We start from the raw sequence: 27,273 nt of genomic DNA on the forward strand, positions 1-27,273 counted from the left end.
AACGAAAATGGCGCGGTAGACAGAGAGCTTTGCCTTCTGGCTCAGCTCCCTTTTCGTTACAACCGTGCGGTAAAGCGACTGCAGTACCGCTCCCGCTGCTCCGATTCTCCGACCCATCTCACACTCCATTGTTCCCTCACTCGAGAACAAGACCCCGAGATACTTGAACTCCTTCACTTGGGGTAAGGACTCATTCCCTACTTGGAGTGGACAGTCCATCGGTTTCCTGCTGAGAACCATGGCCTCAGATTTGGAGGTGCTGATCCTCATCCCAGCCGCTTCACACTCGGTTGCGAACCGATCCAGTGAGTGCTGAAGGTCGCAGACCGATGAAGCCATCAGAACCACATCATCTGCAAAAAGCAGTGGTGCAATCCTTAGTCCACCGAACTGCAGACCCCCTCCCCCACGACTACGCCTCGAAATCCGATCCATGTATATTACAAACATGATTGGTGACAAAGCGCAGCCCTGGCGGAGGCCAACCCTCACCGGAAATGGGTCCGACTTACTGCCGAGGACCCGGACACAGCTCTCGCTTTGGGAGTACAGAGATTGGATGGCCCTGAGTAGAGACCCCCTCACCCCATACTCCCGCAGCACCTCCCACAGTGACTCCCTGGGAACCCGGTCATACGCCTCCTCCAAGTCTACAAAACACATGTAGACTGGATAAGCGTACTCCCAGGCCCCCTCCAGGATCCTTGCGAGAGTAAAAAGCTGATCCGTCGTTCCACGACCAGGACGGAATCCGCATTGTTCCTCCTCAATCTGAGGTTCGACAATCGGCCTGACCCTCCTTTCGAGTACCTTAGAGTAAACTTTCCCGGGGAGGCTGAGTAGTGTGATGCCTCTGTAATTGGCACACACCCTCTGATCCCCCTTTTTAAAAAGGGGAACCACCACCCCGGTCTGCCACTCCTTCGGTACTGTTTCCGACTTCCACGCAACGTTGATGAGAAGTTTCAACCATGACAGTCGCTCAACACCCAGAGCCTTCAGCATTTCTGGGCGGATCTCCTCCAGCTGGAGTATGACGGGGGATCGACATAACATCAAACTGTTTATTCATTCATCACATTAATGTTAGTTTTATACTAAATATATGGACATGCAAAATTCACCTTTTAAGAAGTTTGATTGGAAAATTTGACATGAAACTGATCTCTATTCTCATTAGTGTGGACATGGACAGAGAGGCGCAGTATACTAGAATATCAGGGATGGGCACATTCAGATAAGGATCAAGTCAGAGCTGCCTCCCAGCACAGGAAATAGCATTAGCTTTTTTGTCACACACACAGTGACCTCTTTCTCCCCAGGTTGCCATAGCGATACTGCTCACTCTTTACACACCCTGAAACCGCTGTCCCTATGAAGGCCAGTGTTTGTGGGAAATGACTTGTATGTGCATTAGATATATCATAATGCATACCATACCAGATTCACTGCTTCATTAGATTTTACATATTCAGTGCCAGAACACATTGCAAGGTGAATTTCCCAGAACCCACCTGTCCATCAAACAGTGGGTGGCACTCTTGATTTAAAGTTAATGAAGTAGATGGGATCAACCAAAGCTACGACTGCTAATCCTAACCATCCAGTTCCTGTTTAATTTAAAAACACATATTTGTTAAATATTTCATCCTGCAAAGAAAAGAGTATCACACTTTCTCCTATTGAGCGGTGTGTCCTGTTTCCTCTCCATATTTAACTCAACTGTGAGAGTCAAACCACTGGATCGAGCTCATCTTTGTAATGGATTGTCTGGCAGACCAATCGAACTTTTGCTTCTCATTAGCTGAGGCTCTTATTACTGTAGGATAAATTGTTCAAAGTCAGTCTCATTAATACTCATCACCAACTATAACCCTGCTTCCCGACATGTTCTTGCTCCATGTTTAACCACAAATTCAAACCCCAAATTGTACTACTTTTACTTAAACCAGTGTTATTTTGACACTGACTTTTTGAACTTTAAATCTGTGATCCACAAACTCGTGCCTAACCTGCTTCCAGTTGCTCTAAAATGTAATACTGTAGGACTTTGGTCGTGGATTCAAAGAGGGAAGGTCATTGCTGACTGACCCCGGAATTTGAAGCCCAGATCTAGTGTCACATGGACAGTTTTCTGCACCTCCCACAGAGTCAATACCACAAATTTAAATCATATACACCCCCAAAATACTGCCAATACCTCTGCTTCTGCCTGCTCTGCTCTGTGGATGTTCTCCCGCTCTTCCACAAGTAAGCTGCATTAATAAGGTTTTTTTTTACTGAAGAAAGCTAAACATTAATTTAGTTTGCAGATAAGATTCCTTGAAAGTGTGAAAATGAAATCCTTGAAATCAATCATGTTTTATGGGACGGGCATCGTTAGTTTCATCTGTTTAATTTTAGTGGTTGTGGGTCACTTTGGTTTTGTTTTTTTAATAAATCATAGGAACTTCGCTTATTCATAATTGCTCCTAGGCAATAAATAGTAACATCCCCCCACTGTAACATCACATCTTGTCATGTTTTTATATTTGTTGGGGTTGTTCAAGTCTCCCTGCATCTTAAACAAATGATTTTTACCTTTCTTTCCTGAGATAAAAAGAAAGTTATATTCTGCTTCACATGAGCTGGTCTGGACCACGTGAGTCTACTGAAGAGAAACAACTGGGGGCGAGTGCCTTGCTCTATGGCAGGAAGATTAGGTTTTGAAGTGGAGAACAGGTAAGTGTGTTCTGTTCACCTATTATACTTTTGTATCCAGTCGATTAACCTTTGTACACATGATTTATTTTGAAGATAACATGGGCCACTATTCCTCATCAACCCAATCCTCGACTGTCTGTTAGGCAGCTAGTGATAAAATCGCTTGGCAGTGATTCTTCATGGTGTTACATGCAGTTCATTACAGGTGTGGTTGTGGGTTGTAATGGTAACGGGGTGTTTTTTCAGGGCAACACACCACTGTGCATTGCCATGGTTACAGGGTGTGTTCTCATGGTAATGGAGCTTTGTGTGTTGTCATGGGAAGTGGATGTTCTGTGTGTTGTCATGGTAACGGGTGTGTTGTGTTAACATGGCGCTGTGTGTTTTCATCGTAACGTGACGCTGTGTTGTCATGGTAAAGGGGTGTGTTGTCACTGTAACGGGGTGTGCTGTTTGATGTCATGGTAACAGTGATTGCTGTGTGTTGTCATGGTAACGGGTGTGTTGGAATGGTTACATGGCTTTGTGTTTTGTGATGGTATAATGGATTGTGTTGTCATGGTAAGGCGGTGCTGTGTGTTTTCATGGTAACAGGGTTTGTTGTCATAGTAATTGGGTGTGTCGTCATGGTAGCAGGGGGTATAGTTATGGTAACAAGGGGGGTTGTGTGCTGTTATCGCAACAGGTATGTTGTGTGTTGTCATGGAACCGGGGTGTGTTGTCATTGAACCGGGGTTTGTTTTGTGTTGACATGTTAAAGGGATGGGGTGTGTGTTGTCATGGTAACGTAGCGCTGTATGCAGCCCCTATGTTCATGTTGTGTGATTGTGCACCCAATTCACACAACGTGTTCACACATGATCCACATGAAATTAAACAGCAATAGTCATTCAAATAACGTATTCCTTCATTGTTCATTTAAAGTGATCGTGGGCTATGATTTCAATACCAATACTTACGAGTTATAGTACTGTTCGGGTTTACAGTGCTGGTGTAAAACATTCAGAGTTAATGTTACTGCAATACCACTACCGTGTCTGTTTTGATGACACATCGTTTCCACACTCGGATATTTGTCATTTCAGTTTAATAAAAGAGATTTGAGTCTTTTAAGAGTAAAATCAACTATACTTTTGCTAAAATTTCACCAACACCAAAAGAATAACTCTTTTCAATGTGCCGTGTATTGCCTCTCTGAGCTGACTGTTGAAGCCTTATACATACTTCATTTTGAAGTGTTGTTTGAGCCCCAAACCAAATTCCCTGACTTCCTACAACCTTATCTTTCCAGTTGGACCCTGGTTTCAGTATTATGAGTCTATCAGTGTCTCAGTGTTGTGGTGCAGCACAGACCTGCTGGCCCGCCAGGCCTTTCCTCTCTGTCGATATTGGCCTTGACTTGGTTGCAACAGTAAGTAGATTAAGGGACCAGTGATTGAGGGCAAATCAATTACTGTAGCCCAGTGGTCTGTATTTGGGGGGGTTTACTGTAGCATTTTTTTTTTACTGTGTGCAAGGCATAATCAAATTACCCAGCATCCTTTTCTAACGGGAACATCCTGAACACCATCATTTATAATATTCAGGTTATTATCCTTTTAGGAACATGTATACTCACCCTTTATTAATTTTAAACACCTTGTTAAAAACATTCTCTGCCATTGCTATCATTTTTTATTACTATGCCCCTATGTGTGCTCATATTCAGTTAGTTATTATATATTATATATTTATCAAATATAGTATTAAGTCGTGTTAATAAATCAACAATACTCAAAGGTCATATTGTGTACATGTTGTTCTTCTGGTCTGGTATAGTATGGTTATATAGATTAAGTGGAACTTCAAGTGCCAAACGTGAGACCTTTCTAAAACATTGTTGCCATTTTAAGATAATATTAATAACCTTATGTTTCCACACATTTGTTTAGTATCCTGTACCATATCATGTCCATTGCCAGGGAGGTAGTGTGATGTGGGGCGGCTCCTCTCCTCCCACCGCCTCCTCCCAGTCCGCCCAACAGCGGACTCCGTCATATCGTCTCCTCGCCTCTCACTTGTTGGATGTGTGCGTTTGAATTTCAGCGATTCAAAGCTACCTGATGGTTTTTTGCCCTCTCGGAGTCCCGAAAGGACCGCTACTGTGTGTGAAGGTTAATGCGTATTACAGGTTACAGGCGCGTAAAAAGCGCTTATCCTGAAGTGTTGTCCTCGTCCTTAAGTGTTTATTTCTCCGGTGGCGTACCGTGGCCATGCTCCGTGTCTCGGTGTCTGCTGTTCTCTGCTGTGTCTGCAGTCGTCCCTCTGACCTTTAGTCTGCTGGTCCCACCGCGGGATTGTTAGGATATCCTAGCGGCGTTGTGCGCTCAGGACTCCGACTCATCCTTGGAGAAGTTCCTCCGCCGCAGTCCCATGCATAGCGCTTCTCTTCTCTCCTCCCCTCCTGCTGCGATAAGGATGCTGCTGGCTTTACACGGTCAAACTCCACAGGATAAGCCTGAGTTTAACAAACGGACCATGTAACCAGATCAGGTATGTGCAATTATGAAAAAAATAGGAGATGGGGGTTTATGTTTGTTACATGTTACGGATTGGCTCCGGTTTTGTCAGAGGTGGCACATACTTCTCTGAGCCGGATCCTGGTATGAAAGAGTCCTTCTCAGTTGCAGATGTAAAGGTGCAAAGTGACTAGCATAGAGATTAGTGACTTCAATTGATTTCCTCTTTCAATTCAAAGTGAAATGTGCCTTTAAGGCTGCCAGAGGAGAGGAAGTGACAGTGGAGCAGCTCAGCAGGAGCTGCTACAGTAGAGTCTTGGGGTTTTGCCATTTTTCTGCTGCTGTGATCTTCTTTCACTCTGCTTCAGTCTGGTGTGGGGGGCCTGCTACTGCTGGCTTTAAAAAAGCAGCTTCATTTGTAGTTAAAAAGATGGTGAACAAAGTAAGATAGAGGCTGCCATGGCTGGGGCCCAATATCCACTTTGGTCACCTGTCTTTAAATTATATTCCATTCATTTGAGTTGAGCAAAACACCCACACAGCAGGGGTTCAATTGCTTATGAAAAGAAAAGGGTTACGTTTGAAGTGCTTCACTCTATTTCAGATTCAAACCCTAAGAATTGCTTGCTTGTATAAGATGTTAGATATTTCTAAATGAAGAGCAATTATCAATAATTGGAACATAACGGTCTGAAGCAATTACAAGTTATTTCATTTAGCTATACAACTCAGAATTCCCAAGTTTATACTTTTTGAACTCACTAGACCCATTTATAAAATTGGATATAACATATCACCCAGCTGTTACTGTTTGAATTATGCAAATGTAGTTAATTGGTTTCTTGTGTTACATAAGCAGGTTTGTTTTATACAAATACAATTAGCATCATGCAATAGATAAAAGGCTGATACAAAATCTCTCATCTTGAGTTTTATCTTTTTTGCTTTTAGATTAAACATGCTTAAACTTATTGGTCCATGCACTTGAAGCTGAATGTGACAGCCTCAAATATGTTAATAATTAACATATAACAAAACCTTGCCAAGTTGAATCTTCTTTCACTCTATGCACACAGCAGCTAAAGTAGAAATATGTGAAGAGTATTGATCTTCCACATCAACAGCCAGCAGCAGGTGCCGTGCTGCTCTGACCCATTTCTCACAGAGGAAGCTACAGGAAAATACAGCTTGACTAAATAACGGTAGAGCAGCATCTCTATATCCTCTTTTTCCACACACACACACACACACACACACACACACACACACACACACACACACACACACACACACACACACACACACACACACACACTCTTCTTAATTCCTCCACCTCCAGTGGCTGTGTTACAACAGGAAGTGGGCTGATTTCCCAGAGGAGTCTGCAGTCAAGGCCTGTCACAGCTAACACAGCAGCAAGAGACAACATGTATTTAATACACAGGTTGTATAATGGTGTGCTGTGCCAACAGTTCAAAACAATAAACAAAAGACAGCTAGATGCTAGCAGCATTCAGTCTTCCAGGGCGAAGTTGTTCTGTAATAGCCTCTCTGGCTGGCAAAGTAAATATTTGATTAACCTTAATTCAACAAACAGTTAACCCAGGCTGCCTTTTCACCTCGGATGAATCCTCATGGCCCATGAATTTTACGTTTTACGTTTTACCTTCAGTGAAAGCTGACCTTGTGACCTTGATTAGAAACAGTTTCAAAAACCTTTTGGACAAATACACTCTGGTATGATTATGGCCAAAGGGAGCAATATGCTCTTCACTAACCTGCACATGTTGTATGTTATACATATACATGTACACATATAAAGCCTTGTAATCATTATCTCTGTCCTTATGCAGACCTTGAGTAGTGGCTTCGAACAACCAACTGCATTAAAAAAATGTAATGGATAAATGTTCCTCCAACATTTTGAAATGTCTAAGTCATGGTCGGGATCTAAATAATACATGAAAAGATCTCAAATTGAAGAGCAAGGCTGGCTGGTGAAAGTAATCTTAGCCAAACAGATTATGGTTTAATGTTTCTGTTGAGCTTGAGCCATAGTCTTGCATCATGTCCACATAACATTGGCAAAAATATCTGAAGCTTACTGGGCAATGTTTGGGAGACAAACATATTGTAGTGTAAATAAAATATCAGCATCATCACAGAAATCTGTATTGAGGAATTTAAATGAATCATTTTTAAATCAAAGTAGGGGCACTGTTACTGTGGTAACTTCACACATTTCACTTCCCATCCTGTCTGTGAGGCTTTCTGGAGGCAGTGTACTCAGCCTGCTTTTGGTTGTAAAGCCATGTCTTGCTTCCTTCTGCTGACACTACAATGGATGTATTTTCTGGGACAACATGGAAAAGTGTTTTTAAGTGTGTGTTTGTTGGTTCGTGGTCATGGTGGGTGGGGGTGCTGAGAGAGAGTCTGTGTTTAAGAAGTGCTGTGTGAATTATTGAGATGCCCTGAAGGTTTTCCTGGCTGCCAGATCGGTATTTCTTCCCATACAGTCGTGAGTCGGGTGTACTGTAGTCACTCTTAAAAGGTGAAACAAGCTGTATCCAAACTGCACTGCAGACTTAGCAGGACAGGAAACTTAACTCCAGCTTCTGCTTTCAGCGTCAGGCAGCTTTTCTCAAGATCTGCCATGATCAACCAGCTTCAATTGAAGAACAGATTTCAGTCTCCTCATGATGGATGGTGTCTGGGAGAGGAAGATAACTTATCAGCCACTTTGTGTTAAACACAGATTGCCATATATGAATGACATCATAAGAACATAGGTCTGTGTGGATTTTGATGGAGCTTTAAAATCTACTCTACATAGAGTTAGAATGGTATAGCGAATAGCTGTATCCAAATGTACGGTTCTCATACCATGTATATTCGCTTATCTATGCGTATTGGAAACAGTATGTGTGTAGTGTCTGTGTTTTAGTGTCTGATTGCGTGGGTGTGCACCTACAGTATGTTAATTATCCTAGGAATTATTTTAAAAAGCTCACAGCTGATGTTTAAATGTTTGAAATTGTTTATTATAAGAATAATATTTCTTTGAGGTGGTTATCTCACTGCACCGTGATGTAATACTGTGAGAATCCTTCTAGACATTAAACCTTATGGTTTATCTCGACTGGAGAAAGGATTTGTTGTTAGATCAAGGGGAATCAACATTAAGCCTTGCTACTACTGTAAATACTAACAACTTTAGCCCTCGCCAGCATCAGGTAAGCCTGAGCAGGTATTATTTGTTTTTCAGTTGCTGAGGTTTGTGAATCTCGCTGTGGCGTAATGAGAGGTGATGTGTGGCGTGCAGATGTGAACGAAGCCAGTCTGGGAGAGGATGAGGCCAGCGAGAAGAAGGCTTGTTGGCAGAGCCGCAGGCCTCTGGAACAGAAATGCTGTTATCTGCTAACGTTGCTCTTCTGCTGCTGGCTGCTGTATCTGTGGTGACTCATCAGAAACACACAATACACACAATTATAGAGACACAATTCCTGACTTTATCAGGCTGACAACAAAAGCGTGCACACACTTAAAATGATGCCCATCGCCATTAACACACTCAAATACAGTTGGATACGCGTGAGACATGCACACAGACAAATACAAACCTCTGTGTTCTTACAAAGACACAAATGGACATTGACGAACAAAAACGCTTACCATAGAAAAGCTTGTGCTTTGTAAAACAAACTGACTCCAAATTACATTTTTTTTTGCTGTAATAGAGATTGATAAAAAGGTTATGTGCAAAAAAAACATTTGGAAATGTGAATATTTGTATTCTTGTTAAAGGAATAAACCTTCCCTTGTATTTAAATAGTTTAAACATCTTCTTTTGTACATTTCCATCCCTTTATCATCATTATCAACAAGCAAATTGTTATCATTTTTAGATATGATGCCCTTTTCTGTAGCAATCTTCTTATCTAAGCATTGCTTGAAGCTTTAATCCAACATTTACACTTTTAAAAAGCAGTTTTTCTAATTCCCTTACCCAGAGCGAGCTGCAATACGGTCCGTAGCTCACAAACATGCACATGCAACGAATATTAAGAAGGAGAAAAGTTTGAGGTTACAAGACCCAGATAATATTCCTGTGGCCTGAAGTGAACATGGAAGAAAAATGTGCTGAAATATATATTCAGTGTGAATAAAACATATCACACTTCTTAGTGCTGACATCAACACTTTCAACTGGAAGTTATTACATTTCGTTATATGATCGTAGTCATTCACTGGCTGCCCCTTGTATCAGCTGTCCTCATCTCATTCATTTATCAGAATGTCTTTATAAACACAATACAAGATATCATTTATTTTTACTTGCACGTGGTATTATTTATTATTGTGTGATGGTAATCATTTTTATTTTATTTGTTTTTGTAAAAGAATGGAGACATATTGCACCATGCGCAACAAGGTCATATTTATCTCAGAAAAAAAGGATTTTAAGGCTGCTTAATGGAAAGAGTTGGATGCGGTGTCATACCTTTCTGTTTGATTTGTTGTATAACCTTCTGAATTTTACAGATTTGTTCATTTTTTATCAAATTGTTGTTTATTACAGTAACATCAATTAGTGCTAACTAATGCAGAGAGATGAGAGGGGACCTGAGTCAGTGTTTGTCCTGAAAGCCTCTCCTTCTATGTGTCTGCCCGGCTGTTGGCAGGGTGCACCCTGGCTTCAGTTACAGTCCGGTGAGGTGAAGGTCATAGGTGAGGTGTTTTTTTGCACAGCCATGTGCTGAAATGGCCTTGAGTTACACTCTCAAATTCACACCTCCTTTATTGTATGGCTTACGGCAAAGGAAGTGGTGCTCATGCTGGTTTATTTCTAATTCATCAATTTTCACAGGAGTGGGAAAGGCTTGAGAAATGACAAAGACTTGACTGGTGACAGTTTTACAATCGGCAGACCGACTGTTCTAGGGGGCAATGTTTTATTGCAACATCATTGACTTAGTGCTGAGTAATATATTGATATCATATAGATATGGTGATGAGACCTATTTTTTTGTCTTACAGGAGATGTTGTGTTGTAAGTGTTGTAATATGGCACGTTGCCTTTTGTTTCAATAGCTGCATTACAGGAAAGTGATGTCATTGTCTGAACTCACTAGACTGCTTTTCTATTATTTAGCTTTAGCCACCAAGTCCTTTTATCCACATTACTGATTGTTTATCAAAAATATTGTTGTGTTAATATTTATTAAAGAACCAAAAGCCAACCCTTCAATATTGTTGCAATATCAACATTTAGGTATTTGGTCGTAAATATTGTGTTTTTATTTTTCTCTCTCTCTACTCTGTCGCCCAGCCTTAATTTGACATTATTCAAGGAATATAAAAGTGGAGGTACATTAACATTTGTTTGATCCTTAGACACTGGAGAAAAGTACCTGAATCTATTTTACTTAAATAGATTAACTGCTACAGTAAGTAGTTAGGTGTCATGTACATTGTATAGTGCTTTCAAGCTAACAACCTCTAGTAATATATATTTAAAGAAATGAGCTGTGAACATGTACTGCCATTAGAGTAAAGTGGCCACAAAAGAAAAATGGCTAATTCAAAATGTGGTGGTTTAATTTCTTATGGACAAAAAAAAAAATCTACAGATATTTTCATAAGAGAAAGCTGACATCTCATTAAACCCTAACGTTTATGTTTGCTCCTGAGCACCTCAGCAGCCTTGCCTTCATCCTGCCAACCCTGTCATCTGTGGCTGTGCTCCCTCACTTTATTAACTGTCACAGATAAAATGTCCATGTGAATGTATGCTAATGTAATATTCCTGGTACATTACTCCCCCATAGATATAAGCGGGACCATTTCATTTCCTTTTATGAGGCTGCCGTGCTGACCAGCAGAATGGAGGAACAGTAATTACAGCGTCCCGGCTGTCCGCTGCCCTACACTGGGTGTGCGTTCAATGATGCTGCTATGCTGCCAAGTGTGAAAGAGAAGCTGGCATATCACAGCACAGCAGAGGAGGAGCTGAGCAGCCATTATGACACCTCTGCAAACCTCGTAAAGCAGGCAGGCGCAGAGCTGCATGCATGTTCTCCGTCAAGTCCCTTTTCCTGCTGAAGTTCTTCAATGGGAATCTCTCTGAACTGGACATAAATTAACTAGAAAATCAATTTGAGCCTTCCAGTTTGAAGTGCAAGCGAGTCAGTGGCTCAGTGGTGAAAACTGTCCCCACAAAGCCAGAGGCAGTCGATTGTGATTGTCTCTTTATGTATTTTTCTACTGCATATTGTCCCCCTTCCTTTAGCCGCCACTGCAACAACAGGACATTTGGGAACTAAACTGAGTGTCTGAGTAATCAGTGGTCTGAAGTGCTTAAACTCCACCTTCAATTAGTGGCTCTACCATACTAGAATAGTTTTATTTTTGCTGAAGCCATGACGTAACATGCAGTGGAAATGCATGACTTTAGATTAAATGTGCAATAACCACACCCAACAGTGATGTCACAGAGTCATAGGGTACAACTCGACATCACTTTCCTTCGTCCAGACCTTCGAATTTGTCCGGTCAAAGCTGGCTACATCCATGTTGTGTTTTTTTTTTTTTTTAACTTTGCTCCACTCCACTCTTAACACCAACCATCAAAGCAGTATTTTGGCATGGCTACACATCAGATTTTACTTTAAATGCTGTTAAAATCAGGGACATACTTTGGTCTCTAGTGACCAAAGCATTAATCGAACAAAGAAAATGAAATCCCCTCGCTACAGAAATTGGTTGGAGGCGTTGAATGGAGGCCATGTCAGGCATAAGGGGGAATTGGAGTGTAAAGAGTTGGATATTCTGTCTGATATACCACTGCTGGAAGGTGAGAAGGTAAACCACTGAAGGTCAGCAAAGGCCAGATGTACAGAGGGTTTTAAGTGTCTCTTTAATAAGCTGTGGTTCTGATTGTATGTGTCTCTATGTTCAGACATTGCCTTGTACCTAAGGCATGCTGGAAACGACACCCAGTGAGTATAGACATGGCAATAAGTGGACTATGGATTAACTGTGTGATTGTTTACCCACTAAGTCGTGATGAGAGAAATGTCCCTAAGACCAGTTTTTTAAGGAAAACTAATATTATAATTACATTATCTGTATAAACTTGAATGACTGTAGGTTTGACCTAAGCCCTCATTATATTATTTGTCTCTTAAAGGTGGGGTAGGTAATTTTGGAGAAACCAGCTCGAGTGCGCTAGAATTAGAAAATACACAGCCGGAACAAATCTGCCACTTCCTTACAGAGCCCCTCCTCCAACACACATGAACGCGCACATGACCAATGAGGGCACGAGATAAGTTTGTGCACAGATGGAAGGCTGACAGGCAGGTAGGCCATCCAGTTATTTTAGCCGGGCCGGCTCAGATGATTGGTCGTGCTTTTTACAGTACTACGGCTTCCACAGATGGCGTTTTTTAATGGATTTTTTGTCAAAGCACTAAAGATATTCATTGCTATCGGGATGTTAAGAGCATTCCATGGAATATAACTAAAAGTGTATCTCGAGCCGGTTTCTCAAACTTACCTACCCCACCTATTAAAGGTGGGGTATGTGAATTGTTTCCACTGTTGCAATCGTGTGTGCATTAAACACCGTTTTGTTTAGCTGAAAACTTTGGTATCTGCTGTCCCTTCTCACATTGTGTTACTCTCTGTGCTTCTCTTTTTCACAAAGGGTTGTGTACAATAGCAATGGCTCTGGAAATGTTTTAACCCTCTTTGGCATCTAAAGGACGAATAGGATGTTCAAAACAGTTTAAACACAAATCAGCAGAAACATCTCCTAATATTCTTTCTAACACGGTGAAAAACAATCTGTCAATATCAGATACATTTAGAGTAGGGGTGTAACGGTTCACATAAGTCACAGTTCGGTATGTACCTCGGTTTGGGGGTCACGGTTCGGTACGGGTTTAGTACAACAAGAAAAAGCAAAAAAAAGTCCCAAATGCATAATTCCAGGTTTGTTGTTATTTATTTTTGAACAGTAGTGCAAGTTTCAGTATAAAAATAAGGAACATAACATTTTGAATAATTAACTGTATTACAAAGTTAAAAACAAACCACAAACAGTACCACACACACTCAGATGGCCATATTATCTATAATGGCTGATGTCAAACAAAAAGGTTTTATCAAGCTGTAAAACTAAAAAGAATGTCTTGAAAATATTACAAAATAAATAAGAAAGTGTTTCAAGGGCGCATATCCGTTGAAATACAGTATATATGCCAATAGCTTCAGTTATTTATTTTGGTCTCTCGGCTTGCATATCTATTGGCTTCTTAAAAACACGGTTCCCCCCTCATTGGGGGAAGCAGTAATTTCCCTGATACCGAAGGAAGGGAAAGACAAATGTGACTGTGGAAGCTATCGTCCAATAAGTGCTAAACCAGGGCTATAAGATCTTTACCCACATTTTGGCAAAAAGACTCGAAGAAATCCTCCCTCAGATAATAAATCTAGATCAGACAGGATTTATCAAACAACGGCAAACTCAAGATAATATCCACAGAACTCTACATATAGTTGAACATATATCCAAAAACAAACTCCAGGCAGTACTTTTGAGCCTCGATGCAGAAAAAGCCTTCGATCGAGTTAATTGGAAATTCCTATACCAAGTTCTTGAAAAGTTTGGCTTTCACAAGATCTTTATTAATACGGTTCAAGCACTGTACGACAACCCTTATGCAAGAATAAAAATAAATGGAGCCATATCAAATTCTTTCTACCTTGAGAGAGGGACACGACAGGGATGTCCAATTAGCCCTCTGCTATTCGCAATTTATATCGACGCTCTGAGTTTGGGGGTTACTCAAAATAACAATATTACCGGTGTAGAAGTATATGGTCAGGAACATAAATTATCATTATTTGCTGATAATATATTAATACATGTATACCTGTCAAACCCAGATGAATCATTCTTGAGTTTACTGACTTTTTTGGATACTTATACTGTAGTTCTGTCTCAGGGTACAAACTCAATATAACAAAAACCCAAATACTGAACTTTAATTACAAGCCAAGCCAACATATAAACTCACTCATTGATCTTAATTGGGATCTGAACCACTTAAAATATCTGGGAGTAAGCATCTCTAAAGATTCAGAGGAATTGTATACACTAAATTTCAACCCTCTAAGTCAGAAAATAAAAGAAGACATAAATAGATGGAACTTGATCCCAGTGCTGAGCTTTGAATCTCGAATAGAATCAGTGAAAATGAACATCCTACCTAGACTCTTATACCTTTTCCAGAATCTACCAATTGAAATCACAGACAAGCAGTTTAACGAATGGGATAAAACCATATCAAGGTACATTTGGCAAGGGAAGAAACCAAGGATTAGATTCTGTACTCTTCCAAACTAGCAAAAAACAAGGGAGGAGTAAGCGCTCCCTGGCTTGAAGGACACTACTATCATATCAGGCCCAATTAAAAGCTTGTTCTGCTGTTGCAAGCCAGACTCACAGAGCTAGATGAAAGAAATTGAGAAAATAATGTATCAGAGAGAGTACCCATCGCGAGGCAAGGTTAGGGGATAAAAGACATGTAAAAACTTACTGGAAAAAGATAACCGCTGGATAAACCCAGTCTCTTAAAATATGGTTAAGGTGCCTACCAGGAGTGACTTGCTGGAGGAAATAGAAGATATTAAGATGTGCTCACATGATCCTGATTTCACCCCGAGCAAGCTGGATACAACATTTAAAGATTGGCAAAACATGGCTTACTTCATTTGCACATTTTTCAGACAAAGGAACCATCAGTTTGGTATTTCAAACATTAAAAAAACGAAATGATTGAATAAATAAGCAATACGGTAGCGCCATTACTAAAATAGTCGCCCTACCAACAGTAACAGCCAGAAGGCCCTCAGAAAACCCTTTATTATAGTTTTCCCCAGTGCATAAGCATAATCATCGACACACGGATAATAGTAACTCAAAACCTTTAGCTCTAAAGCCTTCAAGCATATTCAAAGAAAGATACTTCAGGTGAACACAACGAAAACGCAAAGCCCCTCGCTCCACATCCTGACGAAGTTCCGGACAAATCACGACTTCAGGAAGACCCGAGCTCAGCACCTACAGACAGTTAGTGGAAGATCTGAGCAAGTACTTCTCGCCCCTAACTTCCAACCGACCTAAACCACTTATCACCACCAAGTGGTCTAGACCACCAGGGGGGGGTTCATCGGAAAAGTTTGCTTTCCCTTCCCGAATGACATCCTATCCAGACCTGGGCCCTAATCGCCAAAACCACCATTCATTCACTTGCTACCAACTGTCATCATTATGTTCAATTTATATAAAAGTTGAACCCGATAATAAACATGTATTCGCATACCGTCCCGGCACGTCGATCACGTCCTCTCCTTCGAGGGAACTTACTCTACTGCCACCATTTTCAGCAAAGGAACCCATGTTGATTTTCAAACCCCAGCCAAAAAAAAGATAATGGATTTGAATAACGGTATTTAATTTCCTACAGGTACGGCATTATTTAAATAGTTCCCCTGTCCGAACCAGCCAGATAGGCCCTTGAAAACCCGCCTTTATTAATAGTTTTCACAGTGCATAACACATCAGACCAGGCAGGATGAAAAGTAATCTCAAACTTACCCAAGCTCTCCCCAAGATATTAAAAAAAAGGAAAATACTTTCCTAATAAAACACAAATGGAAACGAAACCAAAAAAAACCCATCCTGACCAAGTCATGGACAAATTACTGTTAGCTTTTCAATGGAAGATGCTCGAGCTCAAGGCCAGCCTACAGATGTTAGTTGGAAGAATGCTGAGCAGGTACTTTTTCAGGCGCCCTGCTCAGTATTCCAGCCATCATCTAGGCCGCCCCCAGCTGCTGAGGAAATGTGGTTCTCAGGTCTAGACAGCATCACTAACCATTTGTTTTGGGCTTGCCCTTTAATAGTAACTTTTTGGGAAAAGATTCATATCGAAATTGAAATAATACTACAGGAAAAAATCCCTTTAAACTGGGAAGAATTTCTATTTGGGCTCGTACATTCAATCCCCACAAACTCCAAAACAAAACAATTATTTGGAATTCTTACTGTTGCAGCAAAAAAAGCAATAACTAGAAAATGGCTCAAAGCGGATATCCCTTCCTTGACAACTGGTACGACAAAATCCATGAAATCTATGTTATGGAAAGAATCACCTTCTCAATGAGGCTTCAGGAAAACACATTTGAAGAAATATGGAAAAAGTGGAGAATTTACATATCCCAAAGACGACCATCCCTTGTTTGAATGTTTCTATACACCGATTGAATTTATATGTATAGATATGTATGTATGGTCACATGTATGTGTATTGAATGTATTTTGATATGTATGCATATGTACATGTGTAGACATTTGCTATTTCAAACAACCCCTTTTGTTTGCTATTTCATTTGTCACTTTCGGGTCTCTAAAAATATATGATTTGAAAAACTGTACTTGTACTATAATGTGACCCCAAATAAATAAAGAATCAAAACAAAACAAAAACACGGTTCGGGACGAATACGGATACCGTTACACCCCTGATGTAGAGTATTGGCCCTGTCTGAACAAAACCAACACTCATCAAACATGAGAAACACAAGTGCAGCTTTACCTTTCATGTTTGCTGAGCATTGCTTCGGGCTGCTGTGTATATATCTGTTTAATATCTAAATTTGTTTGGGGAAGTTTATCTTGGGGAAATTGGCTGAGCACCATACATGTACAAGTCACCTGACCTGGGAGCTCACAACCTACTGCTGTTGGCCCCAGCTTCAGGCCGCAGCTACACAAGTACAGTGTCTTTCCTAAGGGCACTCTTTTGCTGTAGAAGGGTTTTTATTCCTAGACTTTAACCAGAAACTTTTTCACCAATATTATTTCAGCTCATGGATTTCAAGACAATGTTTAATAGTTTAGCATTTGGTGTCACAGCGGATATGTGACTCTGATTTGTTAACAGCCATGCACATGTTAAGAAGACATAATTCTATAGTTACCTTCTGCAGATTACCAAAAAATGTTCTAGTGCTAGAAATTAATACATATCAACCTCAGACAACATTTGATTGGTTAAAATACAAATCATATCGTTAAAGCATTTTTAATGCAAATAATCAAGTGTCAAAAGAAACTGGAAGCCTTTATCTAAAGGAGAAGTTAGGATATACTATACACATTAAACCAAAAGCAGATTTAAAGTTTGAACAGTGGCAGCATTTGTCAAAATTAAACTTTATTGCATTAGTTGTGATCATAGAAGGTTAATTTTGAGTCACAATATTAGTAGAATCTGCAGCAGCAGTGCCTGTGGTTGTTACAGCAGTCATGGTGCAGTGGATGTCGGCTGGGCCCACAGCCATCCTACTGGCCCAGGAATCTGGTGATAGGCCTATATTGAAAGGCAGGAAGTTGAATTTGACGTGTGTGAAATTACAGATGGACCGTGATTAATGAATCTTTTGCCTGCAATGTGAGTGAAGGTATTCAACACATCTTGAGTCACAGCAAGTGTGTAGAAAGGCTGAATCAGGAGCTGGCAGGCTGGAGTACAGTAGCCTGCAGAGCTGCACAAAGTACACCAGTCATAAAGCTGCCAGCAGCCTATACAGCATCAGAACATGGTCCAGATTGGACGGAGAAAAAGACTGAAACTGTGTTCCAACTCTCTGCCGTCCTGTCTCTCTCCATCCTCACAGGGGCAAAGGCATTTTACTGCCTGTATTGATCATGTACTTTTATAGGGCCAAGAGGATCATTCTGGGGAGTGGTTCTTCACATTCATTGCATTCTTCGCCCCAAATGACCTCGAGCAAAATCAAGTAATTGAACTGAAATGTTCAGTGTCATCAATCTCTGCCCACTGGGGTGTAACTGCTGCAACAGCTCAAGAGAGAAGATGTGACAAGGGCTGGTTTAGATCCTATAGGTCCCTAAGTACATTAAGAAGGCTGTCAAGGTCACATGTAAGCTTTAGCATTCTCGAAGTTCATGTAGTTATCACTGAAGCGTTATTACATCAAAAACATGCAGGCGAAAAGTAGTTACACTTTTTGATACAGTACTGATTTTTTTGCTTTTTAAATTTAGCATTTTTACATTATACTAAAGTCACTTTGTTGCAAATGAAAACAGTAACATTTCAGGGTAAAACCACTACCAACTTTGGCGAGTGCAGAAGATAATCTGAATGCTTTGTTGCAAAACCAAAGCAATTGTCCACACAGTTACCTGCCATACAGCTCAATCCACCCTGCCTAATCATTTCATACATTTGTGGGGTTCACAACATGGACAAAACAGCATAGACACAGAAGGTTTTTCTTCCAGTAACAGCACTTCAGCACCAAGGACAGTGCCCACACCTTTACAGAGGAGAAGTTCAGCTAATGTTACTTTCAAATAACATTAGTGATTTTACAGATGAGTAAACTCTTTCAATCTGCTGTCATCCCCTTACAACAATATATAAAACTGATCCAAACATTCATCCTGTAATTTAATTTTGCCACTGTGTGAAGTTTCCCAGTGGAGCTTTAACAGATTATGGATGTATGTTTTGTCATTTTACTCTTAATTTTACTTTGACATTGAATAATCTTTATGAAAAAGAAATACCACAATGTTTTAACCGACCCCCAACCTAATTAACTTTACACCCACGCATGTGAACTAACACACATGCACACTTACATGCAAACACACACACAGACGCCCACGCCGGGCCGCAACAGAGACGTTTGAGAGGAAACAGATAGAGGAAAGCCTTTGGAACGCCAGATAACAGGATTAGACAAATTACATTTCAACTGTGACCATGAATCCCATTTGGATGTGCCACTTGTTTTCTCTCCGCTCACAACAGCAGCTATAGAGCCGTGGAGTTTAGATGACAAAATGGAGGTTTTCCAAAATATGTGATGACATTTTGTGTTTTTTTTATTTTGATTATTGTCTAGGTAGATTGGCTCTGGGTCTGAGCTGCTGCTGGGATCAACACCTGAAGTTGTCAGGAAAACTAAATAATTTCACTTAGAAGGTAGTAAGTTAAAAATAACACATCTTCAAGCACTGCTCTAGGTTTAGGACTTGGATTGACATTGATGGAGGGAAAATTCTCAGCCCTCCATTTACCTTACCCACACTTTTTGGGACTCAAAAGCAACCCACAATTTTTTATTTCGTCTTTTTGGTTGAACGAGTCCGTGTAATAATCAGTTCTGAACAACATCAAACATTTCAAAAATATTAAAACCAGGATTAAATAAGAATATACTTCTCTATTCTGTTTATGGTTTTCTGATCGCAACATTTTGACTGACTGCTTTCATTTCCAAGGAAGATTCAAAGTTCATTTAATAAACCGTTATCTAAAATTGAATAATATTTCTATAATTTTTCACATTTCTGCTTACATTTAATCGATGAGGGAGCAGGTTGGTGTCTTTCTCAAACATACTTTGTTATGCAAAAACAAACACTGTTGGCATGGGACCTGTGGCGTTTATGTTACAAGCATGGATTGTGTTTGTGGTGTGTTTTGTAGAGGAGAGACTGACATTGGCCGACTGCTGGTCTGAGCAATTTAAGATCCAAAGAATCAATCTTGTAAAAATCCTCCGGGGCAGTCAAGGTCCTTCAGCTGCTCCTGAAGACTGATGGCCGAGAGTCCAGAGGGAACACTCCATCAGAGAGAGAGAGAGAGGGGGGGAGATATTCCCGTTACTCTGATTTGCCAAAAACAGCGTATGGGAAAGCTGCAGTTGTACAGCACGAAGGTTTTTTTGCCTACAAACCAAAACACTTTGGAAGAAAAAATAAATGGAAACAATAGAGTGCCAACAAATAAATAAAACTCAAAATACAAATGCTTTAAAAAAGAAACCCTGATCCCTGATATCTCTTGCACTCTCCTTGTGTTAATGTTAGCTCTTTCAATTTGCTATCTTAGCAAATTGATTCAGACCAAAACTAAACCAAAGTAGTTGAGCCCTCATCTTACTCTTATTGTTTCCTCTGGGGTCTTGTCAAGGTTGGCAACCAATCAAACATTTCGTTTTTCACCTGTCTTTCAAATGAACAACAAATACTGCATCGTCCCAAAATCGAACACATCATACCGGTAGTATAGTGTATCAAGATGTAATATAAGATGGAAGATTTACAAACATCAGCATCACTGACAGCCTCAGGGTACACATACTGTAAGCCAGTTGAGATGACTGACAGGTGTCAGTGATGTCATTTGAACATTGAACATGGTGGGATTGAAACATGTGTTTTCTGCCTCAAGCTAAAATGTTCCATGATAAAGACAAGACAACAACAATATGCTTGCAACTTCTTTAGATACATCTATAGCCTAAAGGAGCTCATAAATGATTGGATCAAAAGACCCCTTAAATATGTGAATCCTTAAAGACATGAGCGGTTATCTTTAATATGATCTATACAGTATTATGTCATTTTATTGAGTTATTTTGCATGTGTTGGTGCTTTCAATGTTTTTTGTAAAGCACTTTCAATTGCCTTGTTGTTCAAACATACTTTTTAGGAATTACTGATTTTTGTGGTGATTCATGACAACATGTTTGCCTTGTTGAGTTTTGTATTTGTGTGAGAGTCTTATCAGTCTCTTCAGGCATCATTGGGGATTGAAGACTGCTCTAATCTGAACCCAGCAGTGTCTGATCCAGCTTTTTTTTTTCCTCAGCAGCACACTGTGTGAGTGTGTACTGATGAACATATCTAATTTCTCTCTGTAGTTTGTCATATGAAGTGAACTCAAATTGATCTAACCACCAACTTTGCCTGAAAGAGCTTGCAGAGCAACATGTAAACAGGAAGAAAAACAGATCTGTTATTTTGTGTCTGAGTTAGGGATGACGTGGTGACAGCGGTGACTTCATTTCCATTTGGAGTACAAGTCACCGCGCTGGCATTAATTATGAAAAATAGTTTGGTGTACCGAGTTTCAGGTTGCACACACTGGAGAGAGTTATGATGAATGATGTTAAGAGAAATCTGTCGGCTGCCATCCCCTTTGGTCCCTACAAATAATTGAAGGCAAGTGTACTTTCTGACAGAAACATGGTTTATGAGCTTGAGACCGCAGTACTGCCTCCTTTACTTCTCGTCAGACTGTCAACATTTGTGTGTGAATGAAAAAACGAATTCAGCTTCTCTTAGCACTATCATATACATACATGCGTTTGAGATCTTTAACACATCTTAGGAGCTGTTGATGTTATTGTGTGATTCGGTATGGTCTTTTAAATTTTTGCTGACTTGAGAACTGTCGGGGCAAGGGGAACAAATGGCCATTTTCCTAATTCTTCAAAGACATTACTGTATCAAGGAGAGTTCTGTTTTGCCATGTATTTGTGAGAGATTATTGTCTGTTCTGTCTGCGCCACCTTGTGGAGAATATGTGTAAAGCTTCTTCACTGAAGCTTATACTCTTATATAATACTATTCTTTCCAATTCCTCTCTCCTCAGATATGTTCATACAGTGTGGCAGTCCTCTCACCTTTGACCTCTAATGTGACTTCTCCTCACCCGTACAACCTTTAAACACTCTTCTGATGTAAGTCTGTCTGTCTGTCTGTCTGTCTGTCTGCCTGCCTGCCTGCCTGCCTGCCTGCCTGTCTGTCTGTCTGTCTGTCTGTCTGTCTGCCTGCCTGTCTGTCTGTCTGTCTGTCTGCCTGCCTGCCTGCCTGCCTGCCTGCCTGCCTGCCTGCCTGCCTGCCTGCCTGTCTGCCTGTCTGTCTGTCTGTCTGTCTGTGTTCCTGCCTTTCTATTATATATAAGTCAAAGGAACCACCTTTTTTCTCTCCTCAGGTGTTAAGCAACTTTGCTGAACGTGAGTATGACAACAGATAATAACAGTGTGGTTTACTCTGTATCATTTATGCCTCATGGTAAGTGCATGTTTTATATATGAATTATTGTGAATCCGCCCAGTAACCAGGATCCGATTCTAAATGTGATGATCTTCTCCTTGAATCATGCTACCCCCCTCCACCAAGTTTCAAGAAAATTGTGCTTGTAGTTTTTCCATTTATCCGTCTCATGCAACAATTATACCAAATCAAAAACATTACCTCCTGTGGAGGGTATAAAAAGTATATTAGGTTTACAATTATCAATATAAATATTACATTTTCTTTATGATTCAGTTTCAGTTTTGCAGTTAGGAGAGTTGTCTGCTGTTTTACCTGCGATAATGTATGCTTGTATCAAAGACACTTTTCATGTTCTTCACATAATTCTCTACACATAATTATAGAATGACCTTTTGAGTTTGTTCTATTAACGTTCTAACAGAGAAAATATATTCCAGCACATTGCGTCTGTGTTTACTGTGATGCTGACCTTTGCATGATTTGATTGAAAGTCAAATTTGCTGTTGTAGTTGGCGTCTCTTGTTAATGATGTCACTTCCTGTGCCTGTGTCAGAGTTTGATGGAGAGCTGGTCGGATGACAGCTGGAACTGTTGTCATAACCGGAGGAATACTGGCCACAGTGATACTTCTGTGTATCATAGCTGTGCTCTGTTACTGTAGACTCCAGGTACAACTCTTTCAGTGTGTTTGTATTCAAAGATAGTCAAATCACACTTCAATATGAATCATTCTGCCACATTGTATATATATATATATATATGATATACATATCAGCTTATAGGAGACTGTAAGCTATACATATTGTATCAAATTGGAAGATGGTCATTAACATTATTGGTAGCAATACATGTTAGTTATTTCAGTTAAATGGAAATTGTGTTTTGAATATTCAGTAAGAATTTGTAGTTTACAGTTATTTTAATCAATATTACAATAGCTTAGTAAACCAAAAAATAAATCCCACCTTGATAAACCTACTCACTTTTATTTCAACAACTTCAGTCTTAGTCCGTGCAGCTTGTTTTGTTTTAGGGACATTGTAGAAATTGTATTCCAGTCATTTTAAAAGGACAGTTATTATGAAGAAACACATTTTTAAAGCATGTTGATTACATCTATTATTGGGATTTCTTTCATTGTATCTTCAAATTTGTAGTTGTTTCAAGAAACTGAGATAGCATTTAATAACAACCTCAGTGTTGTATAGTGGTACACTGCAGTGCAGTTCGTTTTGTTGTCTGACTGTGATGGATTTTCCCCTCTGTAGTACTACTGCTGTAAGAAGAATGGGTCTGACAGCGGCTCCATCTCTCAGCAACACTTTGCCTGCAACGCCTGCAGTGTCTCCGGCCTGGACGGGTCCATCATCACCCCGCTGTCCATGTCCCCACCAGACCTGCCCCGAGCCTCCGACCCCAACAAACCCACAGGGGGGCCACGCACCTACTGCCCCACCTGCTCGCCCTATGACTCGCCCTTCTACATCCGTACCACTGACGAGATGCGCAACGGTGGCGAGCGCATTACCTACATGCCCACACACTATGAGAACCAGGCGCTGGCGATGCCGCTGCCTACCGTCCGAGGCTCCCTGCTGAGGGAGACCCAGCGAGGCCGACCCCCCGATTTCTACACCAACACCCGAGCCATCAGCACCGAGGTGTGACCACTCTGAAAAAAGGAAATCACACCCAAACACACCCCTAATTTCACTTACACAAACTCCAACAGCTCTTCTAATAAGACCACAATATAATGGATTATATGTTTGTGGAAGTTATCACATTTATTTAAGGATTGGGGGGGATTTAAGGGGGTTTAAGACTTCAACTGCTGAAGATTCAAGTGTGACAAACAGGGATCCCTTTCAAACCTAGTTCCTAACTTTATATCCTTTAATTTTAAGTTTTCACTATGATAGTAATTATGTAATTGATTGTAGATAAAACTGTAGGTTTCTTGTGGGAACATGTCTCTTTATGCTCCGACATAAAGGGTCTAGTTGTAAACTCGTAATCTGTCTGTTGACTGTTACTGTCTTTACTGACTGAGGGCTATCTTAGATAATTTAAGCTACACATCTTCCTTATGACTGCCAAAGGACAAACATGTAGTATGATGGAGTGTGTAGTAAATATAAAACACGTTTTCATGATGGAGACTGAAATACATTTGTAAAAGTTATAAGAAGGAAAAGTCATCATCCCCTCTGCAGTTTTCTGGATCTCTGGACGCATGTTTGAGTTAAAGGAGAAGGTTGTAGAGGATGGACGACTGGAGCTTACTCTATGCAAGCTGTCTGGCAAACTACTGCAGTTCTTTATCTCCAGTCATCACCTTTCAGCTTCTTTTGTCTCATCAAGCAACTCAATTATAGGAATATTGTAAGCATGGTGGACTCTGAGGAAGATATGACAATGCTGCACATGTACATATACATAAAAGCAATTTAAAACTGGATCATGAATACAGGGGTTGTTTTGGGTTGCCAGATCCACACGGAATCCCCACTTTCTCTACAAAGGTGTAGGCCTGTGAACAAACAAGAATGCCAAGCTTGAAATGAACTGAGTAAATATCTCTTTTGACAGTGATGCAAAAAGTCTGATTTGTAAATATTAACCAGAAAGCAATGAACGCATCTTTTGATCCCATTGTGTTCTTGACGAAAACCATAAACCCCCTGGAAAACATGATGTATTTTGATTGAGCGAGTGTGATTAACTACAGTAGTTTGTGATATTATGTCTACACACTCCTTATGTACTCCTGTACTACTCTCATGTTGAGTTTTTGAAAAGCAAATAATCATGTAATTTCATTTAATGTTTTTTTTCATACTGTGAGAAGTCATAATACACATTTATGTGATTTTAAACTGTTGCACAGTGCTCGTTTTGTACATTACAATCACCAAGCATTGCTTGTCAGACAAAACATTATATTTAAATATTTCCTGTGATTTTTTCTATTTCTATTTCAATCTATAACAACATTAACATTAAGTGAGGCTAAATAAGCAAAGCAAGAAACATTGAGGACTTGTGTAGTATAATGTTGGGTCATGTTATTTTACAAGATTTCCAGAGAGGCCTAGTGTTGCCATTATAGCAATACACGAAAGTGCATATTACATTATTGGAATTCATTGATCAGAAGCTTTTTCATTTATTTTTTCTTACCTTTTCATTCACTTTGATTAAATAAAAGTCGACTGCAGTGCCATTACAATACACTATCTCAAAATTATTACAATAGAACTGTAGATATTTTTCTCTGGATTGACTTAAAGGATAAAAAAAAAAAAATACTGTAGAAGCCTGGCAAAAGGAAAATTCATCACCAAAGGCTGACAAGTTTGATACGTCTAGAATCTCTGAAGAGAAAGGAGACATAAAAGTAGTGTTTTTGTCATGTTTCCACTACCACAGAGTATTCATTGTCATTTGTTTATTTAGGAATTGTATCAACTATATATTTTATTACTTACATACTTAACCAGTTATCTTTAACAACAGATAAGAAGATTTTTAGAAATGTGGTTAAAACAGATATTGTACCTGACGAATACAGAAACAATAATATTTGACAGTGTTAACTTTTGACTATAAAATATTTGTAACTGCTTGAAATGTCTCTTTGTGTGATGATTTACAAGGCACATACATACACGTTATGTCCAATTAATATCACATCCACAGTTTTATCATAAAGTTAATTGGGTGTAGTTGAATTGCTAGATGTTTACTAGAAAAGCACTATATAAATGCAAACCCTTACCATAACTAACCATGAGCTCTGGAGACAGCATGAACTTTGACATTGAGCTTATGATTGTCATGCGGCAAACAACCACCATCAGATGCTAAAACTATTTATCAGAGCAAAACATTCACTTATCCTATGTTTTTTTCGAAAGGAATCCTTCATTGTAAAGTGTAAGCCTTGATACTGTGGCTCTCATGCAGCTGTCAGATCCAATTTTGAATAAGAGACAGATGTGAATCAACAGAGCCAATGCATACTTTAGCTCTTCTGTGTAAAATACAAGCCTAAATAGATGTCTCACTGTATTCATATGCATGTTTCCAATGTAATTATACAACAAGAAATGTGAATGTGTATACAACTATATAGCAAATGGGAAATGTTAAAGTCAAAAATAGAAATATTGCCCTGTAAAAATATGTAAGGTAGGTGCCAGACTCACAGCGCATGCGTGAATCACATTCCAAACCGGAAGGCGTGTCACTGAACTCCCGAGTGATTCATCTTGTTTAACATATACGATCTTCGCTGCAACTCTTCTGACAGCTACTACCAGCAATCAACTCCTCTACGCTCCTAACAAGTAAGTTGACAGCTATTTTCTCAACACTTGTGTTCGTTCTAGTCTCCCGTTAGCCTTCAGTGAGATGAGAAATGTTGTTTTCCTTCTTCTTTCTCTTCATTTTTCCTCCGGAGCCGGGCGGGGTGTTGCTGAGTGAGCTCGCTCCTCCAGATAGAGGTCCGACTGTTTTGGACTTCGAGCTAGTTAGCATTAGCCAAACTTAGCTTTAGCTCGCAGCCTGGTACACATTGGTATTTCCTGTTTAGCCTGCATTCACCTGGGCTGGCAGATAGCCCCGCGTCTACAGGTCGGCTCGTGACTAACCAATGTTGTTGCTGTCATTACGTTATTAGATAAAGACTGCTGTGACTGAACTGATAAGTTAGCTTTCCGCTAGCTGAATTGCTTTGCTTGTCGACTGCAAGCCTGTGTTTGTAGTTTGTATCAGCTAGCTGTTGTGATTTCAACCTGTCCGCTTGACGAGTATTCTGTACATTTCATTAAACTGCTAGATGTCCTTTCGAAATAGAAAAGCTGCCCTATAAAACTAGCTTACTGCTAATGTTGTGAGGGGTTGTGATGTGCTCCATCCAGGCCTGCAGACACAAATAATAGCAGCAGTAACAGTTTACTGCAGTAATTAGTGAAAACATCTACACGAACACAGATAAAGTCTATATTTCATTAGGTCTCTGAACAACAGATTTTTTTTTTTAACAAACATTATGAATTTATAAATCAGGTGACTGTTTTTGGAAATTAGTGATGTACACAGAATATGGTT

At 40.0% G+C, this 27,273-nt stretch overlaps 1 protein-coding gene across 1 annotated transcript; it reads left to right on the top strand.

Annotated features, from left to right (window-relative positions):
• Positions 1-4,778: 4,778 nt before the first annotated feature.
• Positions 4,779-25,771, top strand: LOC104943493 (protein FAM163A). The gene is made up of 5 exons (XM_010768931.1): positions 4,779-5,235; positions 21,752-21,839; positions 22,094-22,115; positions 22,712-22,826; positions 23,427-25,771. Exons 4-5 carry the CDS (start codon positions 22,734-22,736, stop codon positions 23,823-23,825), a joined length of 492 nt encoding a protein of 163 aa, XP_010767233.1. The 5' UTR covers positions 4,779-5,235; positions 21,752-21,839; positions 22,094-22,115; positions 22,712-22,733; the 3' UTR covers positions 23,826-25,771.
• Positions 25,772-27,273: the final 1,502 nt, after the last annotated feature.

This window comes from Notothenia coriiceps, unplaced genomic scaffold, assembly GCF_000735185.1.
Source record: "Notothenia coriiceps isolate Sejong01 unplaced genomic scaffold, NC01 NC01_scaffold00006112, whole genome shotgun sequence".
Classification (NCBI taxonomy): domain Eukaryota; kingdom Metazoa; phylum Chordata; class Actinopteri; order Perciformes; family Nototheniidae; genus Notothenia; species Notothenia coriiceps.

Coding starts and splice junctions, on each gene's coding strand:
- LOC104943493 (XM_010768931.1), top strand. CDS start 22,734: ATGACAGCTGGAACTGTTGTCATAACCGGAGGAATACTGGCCACAGTG. Junction 22,827..23,426: donor TCTGTTACTGTAGACTCCAG/GTACAACTCTTT, acceptor TCCCCTCTGTAG/TACTACTGCTGTAAGAAGAA.